The 25,592-nt window shown below is 48.2% G+C and overlaps 3 protein-coding genes across 9 annotated transcripts; 1 reads left to right on the top strand and 2 right to left on the bottom strand.

The window, feature by feature from the left end:
• The first annotated feature begins 38 nt into the window (after positions 1 to 38).
• Positions 39 to 4,513, top strand: c1qtnf6a (C1q and TNF related 6a). Of its 4 annotated transcripts, XM_011603730.2 has the most exons (5): positions 39 to 532; positions 1,283 to 1,461; positions 1,578 to 1,658; positions 2,396 to 2,578; positions 2,691 to 4,513. In XM_011603730.2, exons 3-5 carry the CDS (start codon positions 1,643 to 1,645, stop codon positions 3,239 to 3,241), a joined length of 750 nt encoding a protein of 249 aa, XP_011602032.2. In that variant the 5' UTR covers positions 39 to 532; positions 1,283 to 1,461; positions 1,578 to 1,642; the 3' UTR covers positions 3,242 to 4,513. The 4 variants fall into 4 exon arrangements, with proteins under 4 accessions (XP_011602032.2, XP_011602030.2, XP_011602034.2 ...); XM_011603728.2 differs by lacking the exon at positions 1,283 to 1,461 and having other exon boundaries at positions 1,541 to 1,658; XM_011603732.2 differs by lacking the exon at positions 1,578 to 1,658 and having other exon boundaries at positions 43 to 532.
• Positions 4,514 to 4,761: 248 nt separating this feature from the next.
• Positions 4,762 to 10,046, bottom strand: LOC101072910 (carbohydrate sulfotransferase 12-like). 2 transcript variants are annotated; one of them, XM_003964417.3, is made up of 5 exons: positions 9,961 to 10,046; positions 7,881 to 8,444; positions 6,883 to 7,035; positions 6,631 to 6,810; positions 4,762 to 6,555 (listed from the first exon to the last, which is right to left on the bottom strand). In XM_003964417.3, exons 2-5 carry the CDS (start codon positions 8,247 to 8,249, stop codon positions 6,007 to 6,009), a joined length of 1,251 nt encoding a protein of 416 aa, XP_003964466.1. In that variant the 5' UTR covers positions 8,250 to 8,444; positions 9,961 to 10,046; the 3' UTR covers positions 4,762 to 6,006. The 2 variants fall into 2 exon arrangements, with proteins under 2 accessions (XP_003964466.1, XP_011602029.1); XM_011603727.2 differs by having other exon boundaries at positions 6,883 to 7,029.
• A 1,669-nt stretch (positions 10,047 to 11,715) lies between these two features.
• On the bottom strand, positions 11,716 to 25,548 carry card11 (caspase recruitment domain family, member 11). Of its 3 annotated transcripts, none has more exons than XM_011603736.2 (25): positions 25,307 to 25,548; positions 21,127 to 21,325; positions 20,860 to 20,997; positions 20,497 to 20,673; positions 20,067 to 20,215; positions 19,801 to 19,980; positions 19,456 to 19,602; positions 19,127 to 19,252; positions 18,355 to 18,549; positions 18,125 to 18,280; positions 17,877 to 17,940; positions 17,625 to 17,806; positions 17,432 to 17,538; positions 17,274 to 17,314; positions 17,073 to 17,196; positions 16,788 to 16,989; positions 16,582 to 16,708; positions 16,253 to 16,505; positions 15,964 to 16,048; positions 15,218 to 15,313; positions 14,106 to 14,202; positions 13,702 to 13,884; positions 13,499 to 13,620; positions 12,865 to 12,980; positions 11,716 to 12,526 (listed from the first exon to the last, which is right to left on the bottom strand). In XM_011603736.2, exons 2-25 carry the CDS (start codon positions 21,314 to 21,316, stop codon positions 12,322 to 12,324), a joined length of 3,462 nt encoding a protein of 1,153 aa, XP_011602038.1. In that variant the 5' UTR covers positions 21,317 to 21,325; positions 25,307 to 25,548; the 3' UTR covers positions 11,716 to 12,321. The 3 variants fall into 3 exon arrangements, with proteins under 3 accessions (XP_011602038.1, XP_029692308.1, XP_011602039.1); XM_029836448.1 differs by lacking the exon at positions 25,307 to 25,548 and adding an exon at positions 23,620 to 25,098; XM_011603737.2 differs by lacking the exon at positions 25,307 to 25,548 and adding an exon at positions 22,508 to 23,173.
• Between the last annotated feature and the right edge of the window lie 44 nt (positions 25,549 to 25,592).

The following is a 25,592-nucleotide window of genomic DNA, read 5'->3' as shown; positions in this document are numbered from 1 at the left end:
GAGCCGTCTGAAGGCCAGTGGTGATAATGGGCTCCGGCTGTGCACGGCTGTGCACGTTCCAGTGTTCTGGTATCTGCAGCTGCAGCAGAGGCAGACATGGAGCTCCAGCCAGCTGGATTTGTTTTAAAATGAGCTGGTTGGCTATACGGCTGTGCACGGGACTCACTACGGTCTTGTTTCGGATTTGTTGTAACGGATTCCTGACTGACTCCCTTCGACATCCGGGAAGTTCCCTTTATATTCATCGTCTGACTAGCAAAGTCCTCACTTTATTAGATGTTCCTCAGAGTGTGTTTCAGGCTGAAGGAGCCCTGAGTGAGGATGGCGAGCTCTATTTTTCCTGGATAACCTCATCCCGCCGCCCACTTTATCATCGGCTGCTGGACTTTTTCAGATCCAGACATCTTGTGCAGAATCCTCCAGCTCACTCCCACAGTGTGAAGGAGGGGCTGGGGGGGGTAGGAGGCGCTGACTTGGGAGCCCGGCTCTCCAGCGTCGCCTCTTCGGCGGACTGAAGCGGCTGCAGAACGAGGTGAGGTCGATTCCCATGAAATGCTGCAAGCGAGACTTTAGCGTTATTGTGGTCGGATGTGTGACTCAATCCACCCCCACCCCCACCCCCACCCCCACCCCCACCCCCACCCCCCCGCACAATAGCATTTGTCTGAGGCAGGATAAACCTGTTGGATCTGACAGGAACCACCTGCTGGAAACCTGCGATTGACATGAGACCTTGGCTTCTGTGTGGTGAGATGTCGGGAGTGAGAAAAGTGCCTCAACAAGATGTCTCATAGAATCAAGGATGCTTGTAAAATGATGTAATGTAAAAATGCATCCTGGCTCTGGTCTGGTCTCCGGACCGGTCATGTGATGCTCTGTGTCACAGTCCCCACGGCAGCGGTCGTATGTGCAGATGGACTAAACTAACAGCTAATAATCTCACAAGGAAGCAGGAATCTGCAGCGTAAATCCTGTTAACTCAAACTTCTAATAGGTCCCAAACTAACTTTTTACAGCGTGGTTGGAGTTCTGTCCTGATTGTGTATATTTGCTGCTGCTGGGAACACTGGTTTCTACCTCCTGCTGCTGGTCTTCAGGGTCTGATCAGAGTGTGCTGCGTCTTTTCTCGCTTCCTCGTTTCTGTGCAGTTTGACGTGTTTTATTCCCCAGAAAATGCAAGTAACTATAAGAATATCAGCAGGAAATGAACACTCAACTGACTCTGTGTGTGTGTGTGTGTGTGTGTGTGTGTGTGTGTGTGTGTGTGTGTGTGTGCCTGCAGAGCTGCTCCGTCCTGCGTGGATGCAGCTGTCCTGTCCAAACACACACACACACACACACACACACACTGTTCCAGCTGCTGAGCACTGGGAGTTTGGCAAACAGCCGCGGCCTTTTCCTGCTGGAAAACACTCAGCTCGCCTCAACCTCTCTGGAACAAACCAGCAGGAGTCAAAACGTGTAAATAACTGTTGATCAATTGGTGTGTGTGTGTCTGTGTGTGTGTGTCTGTGTGTGTGTGTGTGTGTGTGACCTCTAGTGTGAGCGACCTCTGAGTGTGAGTGCCTCTGCTGCAGGATGGGCACCAATAGGGAATAAAACCTCTGCATCATTGCTGTGGATCAGTACACAGGGAGGAGTGATGTCAGCCGAACGAGGTTAACAATGTTTAATATCGTCAGTATAAAGAGCTTAAAGTGAACTGCTGATATTTGCACTGATTTACATACCCTGTATGCTTGTACTTACTACATACAGGATACCAAAAACACTCATTCTTCTAGCAAAGTGAGGACATTTTTGGAAAGTAAGGACATTTTGGCTGGTCCTCACCACTTCAACTAAAGGACTATTTGAGGGTTAAGATGTGGTTTTAAGGTTGAGTTTAAATTAAGATTTAGGTTCATGGCCAGGGTCAGGGTCAGCATCGGGATGAGGGTCAGGGCCAGCGTTGGATAGGATAGTTAGGGTCAGGCTTAGCAGCTGGAAATGCATTATGTCGATCTAGGTCCTTACAAAGTATGAAGATGTGTGTGTGTGTGTGTGTACTGAATCTGGAAACACAATCATCTCCAGTAAATTCTTTTCTACCTCTGTCAGCTACTTTTCTACCATTTGTTTATGATCACGAAAAAGTGACCCAACCCAATCAGTGCACGCTGGCCTAATCGCTGAAATATTCCTGAACGGTTAGGAAGCTAACAGCGCGAGCGGCGTCTCACCGAGCCTGGGGAGAAAGTGCTAACGCGCTAAATGTGATGAGGAATCTTTATATCAGTTTAATCAGCGGTTCCAAAGCTGTTTAATAAATTCATGTCAGTGCAGATCTGGATCAAATATCTGTACTTCAAGCACTCATCTGGCACTTTTTTTCCTCTTTTCCGTGTGAGCGCAGCCATGTTGGGTCTCCTCCTCCTCCTCGTGTCCTTCGCCTCCCCGGTGACCTTGCTGCCTCCGCCCTGCAGGCAGTGCTGTGATGACCTGGAGATGCTGGAGGGCAGCGGATCCCCACCTCCTACAGCGAGGTTCGGCCATGTTCCAGAGGTCCGCACCTACATCAACATGACCATCCTCAAAGGTACGATATGAGTCCGCCTCATCTAGTCTTAGATGGACAAGCCCCACATGCTATTTTGAGCTACGTCTCTATTGAGCCGCCACTTTATTCTGATGAGGTGACTCATGCACAGGTGACAAAGGCGACCGCGGCGACAGAGGAACGCCTGGGAAACCTGGACATGAAGGCCCCACGGGCTCGCCAGGTCCCACGGGCTCCAAGGGCAGCAAAGGTCAGGCAGGTCCACCCGGAGACCTGTGCAAACTCCAGCACTCGGCCTTCTCCGTGGGCCGTCGCAAATCCCTCCACAGCCTGGAGTCCTACCAGGCCCTGGTGTTCGACACAGTGTTCGTCAACCTGGACCACCAGTTCGACATGTTCAGGGGGAAATTCGCCTGCCACGTGCCGGGGGTCTACTTCTTCAACGTCAACATCCACACATGGAACTTCAAAGAGACGTACCTGCACCTCATGAAGAACGACGAAGAGCAGACCATCGTGTACGCCCAGCCCAGCGACCGCTCCATCATGCAGAGTCAGAGCGTGATGCTGGAGCTGGAGCAGGGCGATGAGGTGTGGGTCCGACTGTACAAGAGGGAGCGGGAGAATGCGATCTACAGCGACGATGTGGACATCTACATCACTTTCAATGGATACCTCATCAAAGCGAGCACTGAGGGTTAAGAAAAATAGATTCGGTTGTCCACAAATTCTAAATCTAAATATTTTTCAAAATCCCACCATCATTTTCATATTCTTTAGAATTTCTTTAGAAAACAGGCTACAACTGAGCGTGATCCTGCCAAAGCTCAGGTTGTCTTTGTTTATTTTTATCCACACGCGAATGCTAAATCGAGCATCTGAAAATGAGTTCCTCTGATGGTTCAGATAGTGCTCATGAGGTTCAGGCTTTTTTATTATTATTTTTTCATCAGTACTAAAATGTATGAACTGCAGGATTGGACTGAAGACGTCAGTTGTTAATCATAAAGATTAAAAAAGATCAATTCCATCTATGACCAAGATGTTATAAATGTTTATTAAAGGCATTGCTAAATGCCTGCACCTGAAATGTGTAATCAGTGCCATAGTGCAGTCTGAAATACTTCTCTAATGCCGTTAAAATGTAATCTAATCACTTAATTTCAGTAGTTTAAACATTTTCTTTTCCTTACGTTGTTGTAGTTGCCCATCCTGGCCACTAGAGGGACGTCGACGCAACTATGCTATAAATTAGTGTTCAAATATTGTAGATTATTTAGAGCAATACAGGTGAAACTTTATTCTTTTTGTAATAAATCACCACTGTATCAGTATAGTTACTAATGATGATTACTAATGAACGAAGTATCAAATAGGAGCCAGTGTTCACTGAATATCAATGTTGGAATTTGATGAACGTTTATCCAATGAGTGTTCCGACCCGGTACCTGGTGCCTTTGCGCCTTTGTCGGGACCTCAGAGCCTCAATTTACTAAATATTTTACCAGAGAATTAATTAGTGTTCTTAAAAATCTAATATGACCTCGTTCTGCTTCGCAGATTTCTCTTTAAGTTGTCCGTTGCATAAACATTGGCAACAGCGCCACCCTGAGGAAACCACGGACCATCGCTGCTGATGGACTTCATGATAAAATGGCTCATATTCTATATCCCATCCAGTTCTCACAGCCGTATCAGTCAAAATCGTAGCAGAGGCCTTTCACAAGATCGGGCCTGTTTTAAGATGTCCATTTTAAAAACCCTTGATGTTCCCATCACTCAGGAATGCACTCATGATCTGCCTGACATGTCTCATCAGCGAGGAATTACAAGCGTGCACGGTCACGCAGGGCCGTAAGCTGCTGGGAACTGTGTGTGAGTCCTGACCTGTTGGCGTGGCAACAGATGAGCTTCTCAGAGGTGATTTCTGATTCTTCCAAAAGATGAAAAAAAAAAATCAATAATCTGTGCAGATCAGATACTGACGCGACTATAAATGAAGCACAACACTTCATCTTGATATTTTCTGCTGCTGTTTCTCCAGCCCATGAATGTAAACTCCCTGCAACCCTCGACCTTGGCGATGCCAAGGACTATTCGAGATTTGAATACTAAAACCAACCATTAACGATGTTCTAAATGTTTAGAATGGTTTGTAAAGTCTGGCTGTTTAAAAATGCAACTATGTAAGAAGACAGTGACTCCACTGAGTGACCAAAGCAAGATACTGACGGCATTTATTCTGACAATATATAAACTTTTTTCTTTACAAAATAGTTCTGTGGTTCCGTTGGTCATTTGAACTCTTGAACTGCTCGAGTTTAAAGAAATGCAAAACAGATGAAGACTGATAAAAAAACCAATAAAAAACACATTTGTTTATATAAAACAAAAGAAGGCAGAAACAACAGTCAAACATTTATGTCCTGCACGATGGTGACACCACACACACACACACACACACACACACACACACAGACACACACAGCTGTTGAAGGGCTCTCATATCATCCAACACTTTTCTTGTCCGTCGCTGGGTTTGTCCATCTACAAAAATACTCCTTTTTGTGTAAACTTTTACAACCCAAAGGCACTAACCCCAGCTCCCAGGCCGCGCATAAACCCTGCGCCCGAACCACACCCAGGAGGCGGAACTTGACCCGCAGCCTCATCCACCGCGGAGCGACGCATCCTCCCGACAGAGCACTGGTATCGCACTAATGAGGGAAAATGCTGCTCCCTAAGCCCCTCGCCTCAAATAATCCCGAATCCTACCGTAAAAAAATACTTTGTTTCGGTGGGAGAAGCAACACCGGCGTCCTCTCCAGGGTTACATTTTGTCCTACATTGTTGCCTACAAAATGTAGCGTGACGAGCGGCGCGTGGGAAAGGTTCCTTTTGGAACTGCTGCATGTTTGAAAGGAACGAGCCTTGTCCTTGTGCATCGAACCAGGATGAAATTAATATTTAAACGGTCTCCTTATGGAGCTGCTGCTGCTTTTCTTCTGTTACGCTGCGAAAATGATTCCTGCAAACGGGAAGTACGTGAAATGAGGTCGGACAACGCGCTGCGTCTCCCTAATGAGCCATGAAATGCTTCTGTACGGTGCTGACTACTGTCACGGGTTCCGTTTCAAAACCTTTTTTAAGGAAATCGCCCTGAACGCTCGCTGTACTTGACAGCTGGGACCACTGGAACATGTAGGACAACTCCGCCGAGGTCAGAACCAAAAAAAAACAGACTCTTGTGACGTCATTTCCTCCGTCTCACTCACTTATTACAAGTCTTACATGCAAAGTGCGATATCACAACCACCAGAGATGGCATCAAAGAGGGTGTTGCTGTGTGTCGTGGGCTACACTGACCGTGCACGGTGATGTGAGGAGCGTGTGCTTGTCATTTCTGTGATTATAAAAAGAAAGCCAGGTGCTGGAGCGTTACAGAAGCCATTTTGTAGGAACAAGAGTCACTCGTTGAGGACAGAGTCTGGTTTTTGGTAGCCGAAGAGCCTGAAGTCGGGCTCGTACAGCTTGTAGAGTTTTCTCCGTGCTTCCACGGGCACTGTGCTGAACCAGTCGGTTTCCCAGCTGCTGGCCGTAAGGTTCCTGCTGGAGGTGGGGAACTCCACCACATTATCCACGCGGAGCAGGCGCAGCAGGTGCTCCGCGTCCTCCTCCGCCGTCTCTAGATGGCCCACAAAGTCGTACTGGATCTGGCAAGGGTGGCAAAGCCGGTAAACCTGCCGCCAGTGCTCATTAAAGGGCATCTCCTTCTCCGTTTTGGGGTCCAGCAGGTACTGGATGAAGTTCGAGAACGAGGGATGGATGCCCGCCTCAAACGCCTCATCTACGGAGGCGGGAGGCGTTGGCTGGTTGCCGTAGCGACGCAGCATGACCTGTGCAAAATGCCGGTAGAACTCGTTGTTGGGCAGCTCGAATTTGTTCCGGTAGGCGGAGATGAGGCGCACAAAGGGGTCCCGCACGAAAATAAATTTGGTGTACTTCTTCAGTTTCACCTTCGAAAAGAAGATCCAGATTAGCACAGGGGAGAGCCGTTACACCTCGCCGGGCAGTGCGGCGTTTGAACCCACCTTCATGAGGTGCTTCGCAAACTTGCCGTAACGTTTCCAGAACTTGTTAAAAGTAAAGTGCATGCTGCTGTTGTGGACCAGGGCTCGGGGAATGGCCAGCGGATCCCTCTGGGGCACGCCGTCCTTCAGCAGGCCTTCGCTCAACACTATCATGATGCGCTTCCAGTTGCTACAGGCTACCTGGGGTGGGGGGCAGACGCGCGGCACCGTTAGCGGCGCCACACAGACATCACAGAGCAAACAGCTTCTCACCTTGGGGACGTAGCAGTAGATGATCCCGTGGCGGTCGTCCACGATGAGGTGATCCAGTTCCTTGTTGGGAATGTCATCGAAAGAACGGTTTTTGCCGGGAAAGGCTACGCTGTCGTTTGTGCACATCTCCTGAAGTAACTGCCGCCGCTGCTCCTGGTTCCGAGGTTTCACACGGCCCAAACACAAAAGGTGGAGAAGTTAGACATTTTGTTTCCTGGAAGCCAGGACGGTCTGAACGGGCTTCCGAAGCCTTCGGTTACATATTAGAGAGAATGTGTCAGAAGAACCAGTCATTCACAGACCAGGGAGGTCAGCTGATCACACTCATCTGAGGCATCACTGAGATCCCTGCAGCTTAGGCCATCTCGCTTTCTGAGTAAAGTCCTGACAGCTTGGAGAACCTTCCTTTTCAGATGGACCTAAAATATTTATCCCAACAATGATGACTGTTCAGGCACCATTTGTGGTTGATAAATAATGGATTCACAGTTTGGAGCTGTTGGAGGAAATAACCTAAAATGGCAGAGGTGGATCCTGCTGTCGGGGCACTTCACACTTCCTCCTTGGAATGTTTCCAAAAGAAAAGTCTAAATATATCTCCCAGATGAAAAAAAACAACCTTTTTCACTTTATCATCTTTACCAAAATCGGTCGGCCCTCCTCTGCATGTTGGACCTGCTTCCATCATCAATATGCATTTTCACCCATTTCATCCTCTAAATGTTAGATCTCCTGGGATGGTTGGTGCAGGAGGCAGAAAAAAGCCATACCGAGCATGTTTGAAAATCCCTCTAAAGCGCTGGGATCTACTCGGGGATCCCGACTAATCTTGCTGTTAAACCTGGTTCTGCTCCTCTCTGAGCCCCGATTGTCTAACTCCACTCATCAGGAGCCTCTGACCCAAACAGACGCAAAACAAGGAGTCGGCAGGGAGCCGAGCATCTGCTCCAATGCTGTTAGAGATTCCCCGCACAGACGTGATGATGATAAAAACCCACCTGTCGGTCTCGGAGCTCCGCCGCCACTGGGCTCAGGTGAGTCTTCCACTCCTGCCGTGGAATGTACCTCTCCTCCGCCTTCTCCGACTGGTTGCTCGTGTCCACGGGCACCTGGTCCGTGGGCTCGCCCGTCCCCGGCTCAAGGAACTGGTTAACGAAGGCGTCGATGTCGGACAGGAAGGACGGGGCGCGGGAGGTTTGCGGCCTATGCGGGACAGCGGGGGGCGGGGACATTTTGGGGCCAGGTGAGACAGGGGCGTGCAAATACAGATGAGAGGCCCCGACATCGTCCCAGTAGATGATGATCAGGAGGATCATGAAGACCGTGCCAAGGACAACAAAGATGCGAAACATCCTGGATGTTCCCATGGCGACTGGTGCTAGCTACGGGGTCACCATGGCAACAGAGCGAAGGTCCAGGAGCTCTTGCTCAGCATAGCAAAAGATGACAGCTACAGCGGGGTCGGTGGTAGGAGGGAGCTTATCATGATGTCGTCGCGCCACAGGAAGTGTAATCTGCCATCCGCGGATTAGCTTTTACCTCCACTCCATGGCTGCAGCTCCCTGCAGACACAGGCAGAAAAATCACCTTTCTTAGAAACATCCCAGCTCCATTTCTTAAATCAGATTATCAGCTCGGCTCTCCGCCAGCTGGCGCGTCAAACAATGAGGCGAGTTCACAACCCGGCGGGTATTTTTGCACCGCCCTGCAACAAAGGCTGCCAGAAACGGGTCAAATATCGGCGCGTTGACGGAGCTTCGCGGCCGAGGTCAGAAACCCAAACAGGAAACACAGCGAGGCAGTGGAGGCGAGCCCAACATTTACAGGCGCCAGTTTTCAACAAGGAGTGAGCTCAATTTCTCCTTCACCTCGGGGTGGACTCCCACTCCCTGCAGTAAAATCACAACCGCTTGTCAAACCTCTGCATTCCGCGACCTTTGTACGGCACAGAGCTCCAGATTCTCCCTGCCTGAGCACTTCCCGCCGCTCCCGACAGGCTTCCCGTGAATCCCAGCCCGGCACCTGGATCTGAGGACCGCTGAAGTCATAAAAGCCTCTGTGTCAGCAACCTTTGAGAGCGAGCCAGCGGCAAATATTTTACACACCTCACCAAATAAAAACACACTCAAACTCGCCGTGTTCGTGAGACCCACAACGCCGCCTTCACGGAGACCTGCAGGATATGTGATCTGGTTTCTGGAGTGACTTCAGTCGCAACCCATGTTTTTCCTCCTCCTTATTCCATTTTATGGAGTTTCCTTCCTGTGTGGCTCAGAAGTCACAAGGATTCACTTTTCCATTCAGACACTAAATCTGGAGCCAGCTGTGCAACAGTCCTCCTATTATTTAGTCTTTCCTGCAGCTAAGAGGACTTAGAAGATCCCAATTTTCCCCTCCAGGGGCTTCTGGCTGCTCATCCATTTACAGTAACTCACCGCTGCCCTCTCCACATTGAGAAATGATTTATGCATCTCTTGCAATGAGGCTCGAGGGGAAAATATGCACCGCACGTGCATTTTACACAGAAAACTGCAGTGATGTAATCAGCCGCTTTTAAATGTGTTCGCGCCAGTTGATCGATTACAAAGCCATTTATCAAACTTCGTTAGAAATGGGAATTTGCGCGCAGTTGCCGGGGGGGGGTTGGCTCTACTTTGGCGTCCCTCCCGCGGACTCAGCAGCAGCCGCTCAGAGCAGCCGGAGCTCCGCATGATCAGATATAAATCAGCCCGTCCTGCCCCCCCCCCCTCTCCCCTCTAGGGCCAAACACAATGTGGCCTTTGACTGGAGGGTGCCCGGAGGAGCTGCTCATCGCGCCTCGGAGCTCTCGGTTCATTTTTATTTTTTAAATAAACGCGGAGGAGAAACGCGCAGGATAAACGGAGCTCGCCGAGCTTCCGGCTTGTGTCAACACCCGCTGCCCGCGCGCCAACAGCGCTCCCGTTAAAGTGCAGCTCCCCGCTGAAACAAAGGAAGGTAGAAGATGTCCCTGCTGCGGGACAACCGAGCGGCGAGCTGACTTTCGCCCTTCAAATAAATAAGAAAACGCCGGAGATAACAACAACGACGCCCTCTCACCTCTTTCCGTGGCCGCAGCTCGCAGCGCCGCGTCAGCCGCTTCTGATGAGCCTCTCTTCACTTCACCCCCCCCCTCCCCCCTCCCCGACCCGTTTTCCAAGCGATGAGGTGAGGTCACGCGAAACATCGCGAGAGTTCGAGGCTGAGTTCTCAGCACGGTGAAGCGCAAAAGGAGGGGGATTCACTTTTTCTGGGTCAGCTCCAGCAGCGGAGCGACTGTAGTTTGGGGATGATTTATGTCGACAGTCTTTCCACACCCCCCCCCCCGCCCCCATCCACGAGGCCAGCGTGCGGGGAACGGCGTGCTGCAGGCGACCCCGCAATAAAAAATGTCTTCTTCTGTCATGAAATTAGAGCATGGAGAAATGATGGCCCCGGGGACCTGTCAGCTCCTGTTGCCCCGGGCTGATGCGCCCGAACCCTCAGTGAGCTCATCCTGAGACATCAAACACGAGCTGAGTCCCAACAACGCGCTCTCTCTCACACACACACACACATGCGCACACACATACACACGTTGTGTCCGCATTACATTTTTCACCATCAGCACGTGTTCTCATAATAACGCTTAAAATAACTACCTGCAATGCTGACACACACGTTTGGACTTCTATCTTTGTAAGGACATTCGTTGACATTAGGCATTCCAGCTCCTCGTGCCTGACCCTAAATCTGAGGCTAAGTCACCCTCACAGTTTACCTTAACCCTTGAATTCAGTCTTAACCCTCAAACAGCCCTTTCAAGATGTGAGAACCAGCCAAAATGAACACACACACACCCTCTGCCTCATAACATTTTTCATCACCAGCACACATTCTCCTGAGGAAGTAATTTAAAATAACAACACCTGCAGTAATGCTGGAACCCTTTCTACTATCTTTATGAGGACTCAGACTGGCATATTTCATTTCACAGCCTCTCACCTTAATCCTAACGTCACAATGAAGTACTCAACCCTATCGACACCAATTCCAATCTTGACCTTGAAAATTCAGAATGTCCCGGTCCTCATTAAGTAATAAATATCATCTAGAAATGAACTGCAATAAGGCTACTTTTAACATACACTTGGATGTTTCTACTGGTTTAGCTGAGCAGGAGTTTCAGATTAATGGTGATGTTTTTCTTTGCAGTCCTGGTAAAACTTGGACTTATTTCTGATGAGTAATGCAGTAAATGTGTGATGGACTGCCCCGTGGGTGGGACCTGTGGAGGAGAATGTCCTGGATGTCCGTGGAGAGGATTGGAGCACCTTGTGGTCTGGAACCCTAGGGTGGATCATTCTGTCCATCGTCATGGTGACGATGAAAGAGAGCCAGAGAGTTGCTTGATATGTCTCTCTCCGAGGAGATTAGCTGGTGGCCTCCTGGAAACGGTAGTTGAATCCCCCTCTGACCTGCCCCTGTTCGGCCACATCCACCCTTCTGCTGCCCCCTGACAGTAAACGTAAAAACTGAGTTATAAGCTGCAGCGATCAGCAGCTCCCAGCATGCATCTGTGCTGCAAACAGAAGACACTCTACACAAAATGCAGCGTCCTTTCGTGAGCGTCCTTAGAGGTTTAAAGTTTCAAATGTATTTTTAAGATTTAAATGTGTTTTCTTTACTGGTGGCAATAAAGATTTAGGTTCAGACCTCGTCCTCCAACCACGTCTGGATTCTGTTAGCACACAGACACAGCGGCCAAAAATGATTTCCTCCCATTTGAAGAGCATTTTGGAAAAAAATAAATAAAAAAAACAGATTTCCTTTTTGTTTTGTTTTTCCAGAATGATTTCTTTCTGTTTTCCAGAGTACCAGTACTTTATTTCCATGCTTGGTTTTTCAGTGACATTTTTTCTGTTTTTTTCCCCCCCAGTTTTTATTTTTTAAACCATGAATTTATTTTATGTTTCGGACTAATTTTCACACAATCACACGTCATTTCTTAACGGAGAGCTCGATTTAATGGTAGACTCGCAGGTTCTTGGAGGTTCTCATGTAACCTGTCTTGATAATTCAGAATGAAACAATTACAAATTCAATTTGGTTTTCATGTGAATGCATTATGCTTCAGTAACGTACAGGTGATTCACGCTCTTCATTGTTTTTGCTTAAACTTGGAAGACTCAAAAAGCCACTTCTAATCAAACCTACATTGTAGTGCCCCAAACTGACCATAGGGGGGCAGTGTAGACCAGTGAGGGTTTTTTATACGTTAATTTATTTATTTTTCATCAACGTGTCTGAGCTTACAAATATACACTAAAGTATTTATTTTACATTTATATCAGCGTCTGAAACGTCGCATCTGAAAATAAATATGACAGTATGGTGAAAAGACAGGCTTGGTTTTTCGGTTGCCTGGCTACATATTACATGTTACAGGAGGTCCTGCTCCACCCACACCACCTTCTTCTGCTCCTCCAGGATTCGCTCTTTGATGACCTTGATGAGCTCCTCTGGCCCCGCCCAGGCGTCGGGCTCCAGGCTGGCGTAGAGACAGGGAATGCCCTCCAACTCCTTCTCCTTCGCCCGACACATCCTCACAAACTCGTCCTCCGACTCCACACGCAGCGGCAGCTTCCTGCACGGACAGGAAACAGGAAGGAAGCAGTGTCACGGTGGTGAGTGTGGTGACGTTTGGAACCCGTCCTGTAGACGCTTTTGCAGCAGTGGTGTGTGTTGTAAGTCTCTGATCTCACTGACTGATCAATCATCAACGATAAAGGACAAAAAAGACAGAAAATCTTCAGCCAGCAGAAGAAAAATTGTTTCCTTTGTGGTCTTTGATTGTGTCGCCTTCCTGATTTAGCTGCAGGTAGCTTTGTTAGTTTGTACAGCAAAACAACAGCCTTGATGTGTTGCATTGTGGGTAAGAAGCCTTTAGTTGGTTAATGTGTGAAGCAGCTTCAACCTCCTTACCGTAACTTCTTGATATTTTTCTCACAGATCTTGATATGGATGATGATTGGATAGATCTCTCTCCTCAGCAGGTCTTTGACACAGCTCAGCTCAGCCTCCAGCAGGCAGTGTTTCCCCTGGTGGATAAATGAAACCAAATCAAATCTGCGTCCTTATTGTCTCCGTTATTACGACACTACAGTCTCGGAAGCTCAGATATTTGCACGGTCAGCCACGGTTTAGCTGTGACCAACTAAGCTGCCAAGCTAACCAAAAAGAGGAAGGACTGTTGTGCTTTAATGTGTAGCGAGGTTTAAAAAAAAAAAAGAAGATTGCAGGAAAATTAGTAATTGTTGAGTTGTTTGAGGGTTTTTTTTTTAAATAAAATGAGATCAATGTCTAATTTGTAAATCTATGTTGTGAATAAAAGGGAGGAAAACCTTCAATATCTGGATGGGATAAAGGGCTGTGATGGGGAACTCCAGTCCTCGAGGGCCAGATTCAAGCTGGTTTTTGTGTCCCACCAGGCAGAAACCGCTTTCACCACATAAGGTGGCTCCCCAGATGAAAGCGATCTCTACCTGTAGGATAGAAAAGCCGCCCTGAATTCGACCTTGAGGACTGGAGTTGCCGACGGCCGTCAGTGGCGTCGCACCTTAGCAGCGACGGCCTCGATGTTTTCTCGCGTGATACATTCAAAGGTGGTGTGTTTCTCTCTGTAGTGGATGAAGGGCTCCACGTTCTGCTTCAGATGGAACTCTTCTTTGAACAGCATGTCTACAACAAAGCCAGATTTTAGTGAAGAAATAAAGCACAGATCAAAAGCAAGACGTATCCTTAAAAGAGGGGGGCGCTGACCGGGTTTACAGATGTTAAAGTCCATGGCTCCGCCCATGTTCAGTAATTTCTGGATGATGGTTGTTGAGAGGGCGGCCGGAGCGAAGAGGACGGGCCTCCTCCTCTGCGTCCGCTGGAGGGTGACCTGACTGTAGGGAACCAGGTTCAGGCTGCGGCTCAAGTCGCTTTCGGCCTCGGCGCTTTCTGTTGACGACATATCGCCGTCACATGAACGTCAACTGACTTTCCAAGATCGTTTTTCAGGACTTTCACTTCATTTTTTTTCTCCCCCAGCAGCGGGTCAAAACTCAAACTTCCAGCTTTGTGACTCAACCCACACAAACTGCGAACTCATCGAGTTCCCCGCGTGAGGACTTTTTGTCCCGCGAACTCTTCCATGTCCACCTTCACCACGCTGTGCTCACCTTCTGCCCTGGGGATGGTCACGCTGCCGGGGTTTAGGATCCTCACCCGCTCGTTGCTGTTCATTCTCTTGTACTTGATGTCCACCCTGCTGACAAACTAGAAGTGAAAGTGCATAAAGAGCTGAGTCGTGGTGTTTAGATGATTAAGGACATCTGAACGGATCATTTCTTTTCCTGCTTTTGAGCATTTGCTCAGCTGGCGACAGATTTTTTTTTTTTTTTGGGCACATCACAATGGAATTGAGATTAAACAGTCAACAAAAGAATTAAATATTGAGCAGTTACAGCTAATTCATACAGATCATCCCCACTCAAATGTATGAGGATAAACTAACCTACTTCTAAATAAAACTGTAGCTTTTTGTGTTTAGATGTCCGACCTTCGGCTCATTTTTGAACGTCCTTCCTGTAGAGTTTGGATTCGGTCGATTAGCAACATTTATTTCTACTCCTTCATCTTTAAAGGTTTTCCAGTACGTTTACAGCACTGGCAACGATCCATCTGCACCGTGTAGCCGCAGCATCTGTCTGTGACTGTGAGCAGAGTTGAGGGCTCGATACAGTCCAGAATTCATTCAATAACACAGCCAGTTGCTATAACAACCAGCCCAATAATTGTTCTGTTGCTCTTGCAGCTGTTTTGTTACACATTTATTGACTCAACCAACGAAGGTCCTCCAAAGCTGAGAGTCGGCTCTTCAGTCAAGGGAAATTGTTGTTTTATCAGCACATCGGCGGAACCACTTGTTTTATTATCTGCGCTATCACTGTGTCTAGTGTGGTGGTTTGGAAACCTGTCACTTAAAGCTAAAAAAGTGCTTAACCGAATGGTAAAATGGTGGAGCGGGCTGGTTGAAGAACCCCAGCTTTATCCAGCCTCCCTGTACACAAACCACTTACAGAGGATGGCTGGCTGTGTCTAAACCAACAGCTGTCACCCTCTCAACGCTGGCTTGCTGGTCCCATTTGTGCCCTCTGCATAGGTCACAAACGGGACCATTAAAGTTGATTCATCCCAAACAAAACATACCTGAAGGTACATATAAAGTAACCTAGAACCTGATTTACAGCAGATACACAGTGGCGGGAGGTGTTTCTGCGTCTCATCTTACCTGCAGTATCTGCGTGAGGAAGATGCTGGCCCGAGACAACCGCGGGCTGGTCTTGGGATCTGGGGAGGCGCTGGCTTCGTCCGGCTGCAGGTTGAACTGCGCAGGAACAAACGCAATGTTTTCAGAGGATGACGACACATTTTTGATATACCCCGAACTGGAAGATCTCTTCTCATTTATTTCAATCTATTCTAATCTGTTTAAATCGAATTTCCTCAGCTTTTCGTGGTCGAATCTGCCCGTGCACGCCAGCACCGAGGGCCTGGGGTCATATTGGAACAGCTTAAGCATCCACCTGTTGGAGGTCATGAGGCGTGAAGGGCCACACTACTTGCTGGGATTAGCAAGAAAACACTTTTCTCTACATCCGCTGCCCTCATAGGTTCCATCACTCATTGCTCATTGAGCCTGGTATCTATAGAAAACACATGTGAGCGTTTATACTGAGAAAAATGAAGGATATCAAGAGGCTATGTAAGATGGCGGCTGTCTCTGCAGCTAGGCGCAACTCTGACTTCCTACAAAAACCCAAACGCATCACCCCATGACACTTTGAGAGGACGCATCAGTTAAAGGCACAGTTCCATATCTGTGTGTTAGCCCACTAGATGAGGAGATGTTTGAAGGGGAATCTAAAAAAAAAGGCTTCTTTGATGGTTTTCTTTTGTTTGTAAGAACAAAATAGGTATTTTATTTCTAGTTCATGAGGCACTTTGTTTTCCTTTTACCTTCAGGAAGCTTCTTACCCGACTGTTGCGGCGGCTTTCGCTCTCCTCTCTCGCCCCTCGAGACATTAACTTCTGAATCTTTACCATGAGCAGCTGCTGGGCTCTGCACACACGACCAAAATACTCTTAAAAGTGCGACACTGTTCAGAGTTTGCCTTCATGTTGAGCAGCTTCCTGTGTGACAGCAGTCAAGTGTGGAAACTGTGCGAGCAAGTTGAAGCTGCACAGAGGAGGTAAACTCGGAGTGTGACCCGTGCACGTGAGCTTTTTCAGCCAGAGCACAGAGGCCTGGCACCAGTGCTTCTACCTTGAGCTGCTGGGTATGGTGCCGCGGTCCGTTGGCCGGGTCAGGTCGGCACCACTGTAGGGGTCCACACAGGTGCACAGCCACTCGCAGCGATTCTGGTACCTGGTATCCAGCACGTGCACTATGTCGTCGCAGCGCACGCTTAGCGTACAGTTGTCTGATTGGCTGGAGATGTTGAGGTTGAGACGTATGTAGAAGGAGTCCCCTGAAGCCAGCAGGCCCTCCGTCAGGTCCCGCTGAAGACGGCGGAAGGCTGCGAATTCACGCAGTCGAGTATTCGCATATGTTTGAAGCTCCGTGAGCGCAAACGCAACGTGAATCCCACTCACAGTCGTAGTTGGGGCGATAATGTAGCCTGACGGGTCCGGAGCAGTGCTGCAGCATCCAGTGGGCCTCCTCTTGAGTGCTGGTGTCCAGGGAGACGCTTTGCTGCTCGCCACGTATGCATCCCTCGAGCTGTCGGAGACGCAGGTCAAAGTACCCCCGAAGAGACACACCCTTCTCTTATTGTTTGACTGTCTCCTCCTGTTCTTACCAGAAGCAGATGGTGGCCCTCCCGTAGCCCCGCCTTCTCTGCCGGTGAACTGGTCTGGACGGACGAAACGAAAATGCCGCTCTCGTTGCCGCCCACCAGAGTGAGGTCCTTCAGCAGGTCGTCGCCCATGAGCGACAGCTGCTGCACCGGCTTCAGGGACGAGCTGACCCTCGAGAAGGAGGACAAAGATGGACGAAATGGCCTGCGCACACACACACACACACACGAACAGTCATTTCAGCCGCTGAACCGGCACAAGTTTCCAGCCGTGTCCGTGCCCCTCACCTCTCCAGCGACAGCTTCCTCCAGATCTTGGAGACCTGCTCCAGGTCATACGTGTCCATCACTTCCGACTGGTAGGATGATGACGAGGAGTGGATGGACGGAGGACCCTGCTGTACTTCATCCTCTGAGGGAAAACCAAAGGTTAACCAACAGTTGGAGAAATTTGACGCACAAAAGTAAAGAAACACAAGCCCAATTTACCAAACTCCGTCTCCATGTTGTCACTGTCAAGGTCCAAGATGCTAAAGGAGACAAAGCAACAGGTTGAAATCTGTTCTCAAAATAAAAATGTAAAAGAAACTGAATCCAATATTATTCATGGATTAGGTGTGTTTTTATCTGATTAGACTGGGCCGCACCTGTGGGGGTGGAAATCATGCTCCTTCTCCCGTTCCCGCCGATAAAGCGACGCTTTCTCTGGTGGCTCGGGGAGCGTGGACAGGATACTGTCGTTACGGGTACGAAGCTGGAGGTTCCAAACAGGAAGTGTGAAAGTGTGTGAAATATTCCAACTCTTCATTACGCGACAGTGGCGGGGAGAGCGACCCTCACCAGGTTCGGCCTGTTGCTCTGGTCCGCGCTGGCGAAGGAGACCGGCGAGGGCGACGGGGAGTGGGAGGATGCCAGGGGCATGGCCGAGCAGGGTGAGTGTAAGGGGGATGTGGGAAGGGAATGGCTTTTGGCGTGCAAGGTTGTTGGCATCTGGAGCTTCAGATAGCCGCCATTGAGAGTAGCTGGTGAACAGAAACGGGAGAGTTTACGGAGCATCAGGGTGGGAGCTGAGGCAGACGCTTGCTATGATACCTGCAGCTTGACCGCTGTCTGAGAAGTGCTGGTCTTTGTTCAGGACTGGACACTTCACTCTGTTCTGAAATGCAGAAATAAGTCTTTTAATGAACGTTGAAGTCCGCTTCAGCACCCGTCCAGACAGTTCAGCTTTTCCGTCCCTCAGATCCGGAAGATTTCCAACAAAATTTTTAATTTCACTTCAAAATTCTCATTTCCTTGTACTGATGATAATAGAGGAAGTGTATGTGTGTGCAGCAGCTGACCCCTGCTTTTAGGTTGAGTCTGCGTCTGAGTCGAGGCTCTTCAGATAGGAACCTGTCCTCAGGTGACTCGTCGCTGGACCACTCTGATTGGCCCTGGACCAATTTAAACTCCTCCCCCAATGAGCTGATGGTTTGGGGCAGATCTCTTGAAAGGCTCTGTTAAAGGGAAAAATGAATCCCATGGAGACCATGCAGCCAGAACTAAGACCTGAGGAAGTTGAGGTACCAACCGGGTCCAAAACAATGTCTTTGGAGAGCCGTCGGAGGCGAGACTCCAGGGTGACTAGCCTGGCCTCTTTGCGTACCATCTCAATATGGAGCTCGTCGCTCTTCTCCTCCAGCTCCCGGATCTGCTTGCGGTATTTGTCTTTGTCAAGTAGACAAAGGGAGAACTGGTGCTGCGCGTCGTCTCTGGCATGAAACGCCTGTTACACACGTTACAATTAGCGTGTGTGTGTGTCACGTGGAACACAGTGATGACCAGAATACACCTTTCACCATCAGAGTGAGGTTGTTTGGGGAGGGGAGGGCAGTTGGGGTGGCCCTGGCTGTTTTAAGACGCCGGAATTAGGCCCCTTTAGGCGCGTTTCCGCCAAAACTACCTTGGAAAAAAGTTTTTGGATTCCTTTTTAGATCTCCCTGGGATTCTTGGGGGCCAGGTCTATGTTGGGGTTATGCCCTGTGGGCTCGTTAGCGTTTCCTTTGAGTTTCACGTGGAAATGGAGCAGAAGATGAGGGCCAGAATCATGTGAGTATTAGCTTAAGAAGACGCCCAGCCAGACTTTGAATCTGTGACTACAGACGACAAATTTGAAGAACCTTAAGAAACAAAGTCTGACTACAAACGTCACCAGACTTGCATACAATTTGGGGAACTTTAAGCTGTGGCGAAAACAGCCCAGCTGGTAATACATGTTGCAAGAAATGATGTCGGAAATGCAGCTATTGCGTTAATGAAAGTGCTCACGGAGATAGAAGCAGTGTGTGGCGTGTGTGTTTCACCTGGTCCCGCTCCTTCACCACCTCCTCTAGCTGGACGGAGATGGTGTTGATGCGGTTGCGATACATCTCGCAGTCCTTCTGAAGTGTGGAGCTCTTCAGCTCCAGTTCCTCCTTCTCCTCCAGGTACTGCACACACACACACACAAACACACACACACACACAAAAGCTGCTTTTGAATGAGCAGGTGACAATAAGCGAGGCCAGAGTCGGGGGTTTCTGCACTGGGTGTGTTTCACAGATGGTCTCATGGGCATTACAGTTATTAAGAGGTCTTTTTGCTTAAACCTCCGTGCGTTCCCCTCCGCTCTCGGGTTCCAACGTATGTCACCTTATCTCGCAGCTCTTCCGCGTGTCTCAGTTCTTCGTGGAGGTTATAGAGGCGGTTGACCAGATCCTGTCGGTCCTCTAAGGCTTCCTGTTTGTCGTGTTCCAGAATGTCGACGATGGTCTTGTCTGAGGCCGGTAGAGAGCCCGGCTGAAGGATAAGGAACAAGTGTAGGAGATTAGCATTTAAGCTTTTTTTTATTCTATTTTACATCCCATCAGCTCTGATGAGTCGGTGGTCAGTCAAGGTCTGACTTGGCGCTTTCATCTGATGCCACAGTGACAACTTCCTGTATGTTTAATCCCGCCCCCCTCGTGTAGGCTTGCCCGTGCTGGGGGAGGAGGTCACCTGGATGATGGACTGCAGGTCCTGTAGTTTGATCTTGAGCATCTCGTTCTCTCTCTCCAGCTCAAAGATCTGCTCTCTCTTCGGCCGGTTCTCGATGTCGTTCTTCAGCTTGAGGCTCTGCCGCCGCTCCATCTTGCACTCCTCCTCCAGCTTGTTGAGTCTGTGCTTCAGCTGATCGATCTGCGGAGAGCCACCAGAGAGCGAGCTGACCAAATCAGTGCACATGGAAGCGGTGTGTCCCGTCATGGCCGTCGGTCGGCCGGTACCTCCAGCTGCAGGTCCCTGCTCCTCATCACGGCCATGTTCTTCTCTTCGCTCAGCGAGGCGTACCTCATGGCCAGTTTGTAGTTTTCGTCCTTCACAATCAGCAGCTCGTCGCTGTACGTGTTTCTCTCTTCTCTCAGCTTGTTGTATCCTGCAGAACATTTGGGAGCAGGGCATCAGTGTGTTGACCACTACAGACGTCAGCTGTTTAGTGATATTTGCAAAATGTTTGAAAGAACTGAAAACGCGAGTCGAGAGTCTTCGAGAGAGAACATTCACCGACACAAAACGTTCAAAAGAACATCCTGCGGTGTTCACACAGCTTATTGAATCAACAAAGCTAAAATGGATGTGATCTAACACATGATGGCTGTTTTGAGCAGTTCTTTATTTTAAAAAAATCCTTTTCGGTAGAAAAATAAGCATGTTTACGCTGTTGGAAGGCCTGAAGCTCCTGATTGGCGAATCGTAGTTTCTTCTTCTCGTCCTCCAGAGTGCAATTCTGCCTGCTGAGTTCCACGTGTTGCAGCGTCTTGAGTTTAAATTGTTGCTGCAACTTCATCACTTCATTCATCAGGAACTGGGTCAGCCCCTCGTGACCCTCCTTCACTGCGGGGAACAAACAAACGTGTTACACCGATGTTGTCATTTTTAGATCCAGAACTGAATTGGTGCAACAGGAAATCACCCAAAAATTCTATTTCTGGTGGTAAAAAGGGTCAAAACCCTGTCGAAAACAGATTCTTTTTCTAATATCAGATGAACTACGAGGCCCCCAAATTGCTGAATTCTCACCTACGATGGTGGAGAAGCGGCGCGTCGGTTCATTCCCAGTGACCAGCTTGTAAAGGTCGGGGTAGTAAAACTCCAGGCTCTCCAGAAACGCCACGTAACCTCGCTCCCCTTTAGTGTGGAGGATATCAAGTAGACGGCCTAGCAGAGGAGCCATTCGCCATCAAATTTCAACCCACGAAAACACAAAACGGCCGTTTTCAGTGGCCATAATCACAGGTTACCGGGGGTAGAGAGGATGGAACACGCGTGTGCCGGTTTTCTACCTACTTGTGCGGTTTGCTTTAGACACCAGCAGAATGGAGTTGAGGATCTCATCCTCGTCCTGTTCGTCCAGGACTTTGCACTGACGGAGGTAGGGCGTGAGCTTCCCTGGGGAGATGATGCGGCACAGCTCAAAGCGCTTGCACTCCACCTTCTCCCACAGCGCCTCTGCATCATCTTCCTGCCCAGTTTCCATGTCTCTGCCCTGAAATCCCATAAAAGCAGTTAAGCCATGGTATGCTAACCACAGATACAATTCATATCATACATGTCACACCAATAAGCTTGATAAAAGGACACGAAACTGATGTCACACAAAAGCCTGTCGGCATAAGTAAGTGGGCCTAAAGAAGACAGAATAATCCTGACCTTGCCAGCTTAATCTCTTCAGGAAGGTCATTCTAAAGTAAAGCTCATCAAGCTCACCTTCGGAACGGCCAAAAACAGGGACCGCTGAGAGCGGCCGGAGTCTAACCTGGATCCACAGGTGGACTGACAAGAATGACAGGACGAAGAGGACGTGATGAGCCTAACACTAAGATTTCTGGGTTTGGATTGTTAACTTGTGAGAGGTTATGAGCCATCCTACAGTTTACGTCAGTCAACCACAGCAGGGAGGCCTCATAGGTCACTGGTTCCCAGTGAGAAGGAAAATCCGTGTGTAATCTGCATAGCTGTAGAAAGACACGCTGTGCCTTTGAAAATTTTCTACTGAGCAAAATAGAAATAGAAAATAAATTGTCTATTTTTATAGCGGAAGGTTAGTGGGTAACAAATAAGGTGAGTGTGGAGCTAAAATAAACATGACGTTTTCAGCCTACTGTGGCGACGGTTACTCTGAAATCCATGTTCCAGCCACTAAAAAAAACCTCTTGCGTTGCACAGTTTCAGCTACCAACATTGCTCTTTGACCTATAAGGCAACACAGTAACAAGAACTGTGACACTTCATGGTTATCTTACCTGCTTTTATATCAGCCTGACCCAATCAAAAGGTCATGAACTTTAGTAGGTGGGATAATTAGGATGAAATGTCAAATGAAACCTCATGAGGAATAAAAGGAGCGAGATATGATGTAGTCAGATTTGATCAATTAAACTGTAATATGAAGTAAATGAACATGGAAGGCAAACGCTCGGGTAAAGTTACAACTGCGTCGATAGAGATTGCGTTGCCTTTGCATTAAGCTTTAGCAGTGTATAAGTTGCTAGTCAAGAAAAAGTTATGAAAAAAGTCAAAAAAATATGTTGTTGGATTCTGTACTGTGCTGCGTGAGGGCGCTGTTCAGGCGGCGGTAATGATCCGGAGACGCCATCGTATCTGTCCCTATACTAGCATTAGCATTTGTCCTGCTGCAACGGTAAAAGTGGTGGTGATGCCGACTCACAGTGTTTAAGGTCCAGGTTGCTCCTGTCAAATCGAACGGGCTTTAGGTCTGTTACCGTGGTGCACCTGATGCGCCTGATCTGTCCTCTGATGCAGGGGGGTCAATGTGATGCGTTAACAGGACGGCGGGAGACGCCGCTGGTTCGGGTCCCACACATTCAACCGCTCCATCTCTCACTTATAAACACACAACTGACATCTTTCCATTTGCTTCTCCTTTGTTTTGCGTTTCATTCAGCAACACATTTCTACTCTTTCTGTCTTCCTCCGACTCCCACTCAATTTCCTCTATCATGCACACACACATACACACACACAGACGCACACTCTCTCTCTCTCTCACGTACATATTTGCATGCTATCACACAATCAAACAATTCTGCTTTGTGACACGCTTTCATGTATCATACATAGACATGCAAAACGAGCCTGAAACCATGACTAAATGTGTGCACGTTGTTGTACAACTGTCACCATGAGGATGGAACAACAACACATGCAGACACAGGCCAAACTTGACACATTATTGATCACGTCTCTGCAAAAGCACAGAAATGTAAAGGTGTGTGTGTGGTTGCGTCTGTGTGTGTGCGTCTCATGATCAAACCACAACAGCGCACACCAACTGACACCCATATGCACTCATGCAGAAGTACACAGTCTGTGTGCACACACAAATTTAATGCAATTCACACACACATATCGAGAATCCCCCAACCACACACACATTTCCTCTTCTCTCTTCTCTTATTTTGGAGTTCATTACCGAGAAAATGCATCCCTGCTTCCTCCTTTTTCAACCAGATGTGTGTAGTAGTTCTCTTCCGGTGCTCTGTTTTAGTCCTCTCTGTGGGCCGCTATTGTCAATAGTAATGTGGTCAATGGCGATAGAGAGCGAGTGTGTGTGTCCTCAATCTAAATGTTGCATATTTTCCTGTTTCCGTGCATAAACATACTGTCCACTGCTGTGCCCGATATTTGGCCCCTCACCCACATCCCTTTTTAAGTGGTTTATGGGCCAAACATAATCCAGATTTATTTTTTTTTGCTGTCAGACAAGAACATCGTTCACCTTCCAACCTAATTTAACGATAGAAGATTAGCGAATTGTACCTGTGTGTTGTGGCCGCGATGACGCAGCATCTTTGATCCCGTCCAGTTGTCACGTTTTTAGGATTTGTTCAGTAAAATGAAAAATGATTCATCCAACTGCGTCAGTCTAAAATGCAGTCTGGAGTCTGACTTCACGTGTCACCGACTAATCTGTAATTGGAAGCCACAGAGACTGAGTATCGCCATGGAAACAAGCCTTTCAAAAAGGCTGCACTAACTTCCAAACTTGATGTCACTTTACTGGGACATGGAGCTGGATACGGCACTGACGAGCTGGATCTCACGGAGGATTCCGACCCCCGGATGATCTGAGGTAAACTAACGGGGGCAGATTTACTGGTCTGCAACCAACAAATGCCTGAAATAAAACCTGTTTTGTTATTCATAATTTCACTTACAGTTTATTCTTTTGGTTTTCAGGCACTTTCCTCTTTTTATTCCTGTTGACTGAATAAAAATAAACACTTTATCTATCACAGATAAATCACCTTGTCTCAACCATTTTATGAGGTCAAAAATTATTATTCCAATTATCACAGCGGGTTAGTTAAAGTCAAAACTAGCCAGCCTGTTCAGTGATGCAGACCAATGTTGAACGATCAATTATCTCTTTTATTCTGCCATTAAAGCTAACATTTCGGTGACGATAAGCAATAGGCCGTCTTGATTTTTTCACTAAAAGGCCAATAAACCCTTCAGATTTATTGCACCTGCATGCGTAAACTGCACATCTAAACAGTCTCGTATGATAAAGAGTGTGTTTGCACAGATGAGTGCTTGAAATCTGAACAGGAAATGATGAGGGTGATTATTAGAATTTCATGAAACACACAAACAGATTGTAAAAAGGAGCAGTACTGAGAAGTGCTGTGGTCTTTCACCTTCCTGTCCTGACTTCTGCCAGTGCCAGATTTGTTCAGTTTCCTGTCATTTTGTCATCTTTGAACGCTCGGTGTTGCCAGGTATTGTGTCAATGATGGTTATAAAAGGTCACAGGGCATCAAAGACAGTCTGCACTGCTCTGGGATTGGCTGGCGGGTAGGATGATGGACAGATACGATTAGTTCGGGTGTGGTAAATGCCATAAAGGCCTCATTGTCCAGCAGCACAGGCCGATGGGAATCTGATACGTCCCCACGTATACGGAGCACAGACATTCAGCTTTCCTACTATGTAATTATACAGTGTCTTTATATCATGCAGCAGACAACACGTTTTTTTCATCTCTTTCTTTCATCAAATCAGTGATATCTGACTCTCTGACTGTATCTGTCCCCCTTCTGGGATCAATAATCATTATTTAAAAGCTCTGCAGCTCAACCTGATGGTCCCCTGCACCTGCTGCGCCCTGATCCCACATGTCTGGATGTGTATCTGCTGATGACAGTTACTGTCTCGCTGCATTAATAACTCTCCTGTGTTGCCAATGAGGTGTTGGCAAAGACAGGGAGCCGTGCACAAGCCACATTCCACACGCACGGGCCAAAAGGCTTCTGTAGGAGCCTTTAAGGGGACAGATGTGAATGGGTCTAAAGTCTGTACCTGCGCTCGGATATTTCAGGCGTCAGTCAATAATACTTCCCACGCTACCTCGACACGGACCGTCAAACGTTTACGAGGACGAATCATCACTGTTTTTATTCGCACGAACCTGAACGAAAATCGTGTTCCGACAAGTTTGACCTACCCAAAGTGTCGCGCTGCGGTGCCAAGTGTGGAGAACTTCAACGCAGCCTTTTCTCGTCTTATTTGTGGAGTTTTGAATCCGTCATAAATCCTTTATGGTCATGCTGCGTCCATCTATTCTTCTTTAGTCGTCATCTGTTTTGCGACAACTTTCGGACAAACAACTTTCGGACAAACTTCTGGGGCGCACTGGAGCGGTGGCCCCGGTAGCGTGAGAGACAGCGAGAGAGAGAGAGAGAGAGAGAGAGAGAGAGAGAGAGAGAGAGAGAGAGAGAGAGAGAGAGAGA

The sequence above is a fragment of the Takifugu rubripes genome, chromosome 5 (genome assembly GCF_901000725.2).
Source record: "Takifugu rubripes chromosome 5, fTakRub1.2, whole genome shotgun sequence".
In the NCBI taxonomy this organism is placed as follows: domain Eukaryota; kingdom Metazoa; phylum Chordata; class Actinopteri; order Tetraodontiformes; family Tetraodontidae; genus Takifugu; species Takifugu rubripes.
The sequence above is the reverse complement of the archived record's forward strand: the minus strand, read 5'-3'. Positions and strand labels throughout refer to the sequence as shown.

Coding starts and splice junctions, on each gene's coding strand:
- c1qtnf6a (XM_011603728.2), top strand. Junction 2,579..2,690: donor CAACATGACCATCCTCAAAG/GTACGATATGAG, acceptor ACTCATGCACAG/GTGACAAAGGCGACCGCGGC.
- LOC101072910 (XM_003964417.3), bottom strand. CDS start 8,249: ATGGGAACATCCAGGATGTTTCGCATCTTTGTTGTCCTTGGCACGGTC. Junction 7,036..7,880: donor CGGAGCTCCGAGACCGACAG/GTGGGTTTTTAT, acceptor CCTCGGAACCAG/GAGCAGCGGCGGCAGTTACT. Junction 6,556..6,630: donor TTGCGAAGCACCTCATGAAG/GTGGGTTCAAAC, acceptor TTCTTTTCGAAG/GTGAAACTGAAGAAGTACAC.
- card11 (XM_029836448.1), bottom strand. CDS start 23,649: ATGCTGCGTCATCGCGGCCACAACACACAG. Junction 20,674..20,859: donor CCGCTTCTCCACCATCGTAG/GTGAGAATTCAG, acceptor TGTTCCCCGCAG/TGAAGGAGGGTCACGAGGGG. Junction 17,539..17,624: donor AGAGCAACAGGCCGAACCTG/GTGAGGGTCGCT, acceptor TGGAACCTCCAG/CTTCGTACCCGTAACGACAG.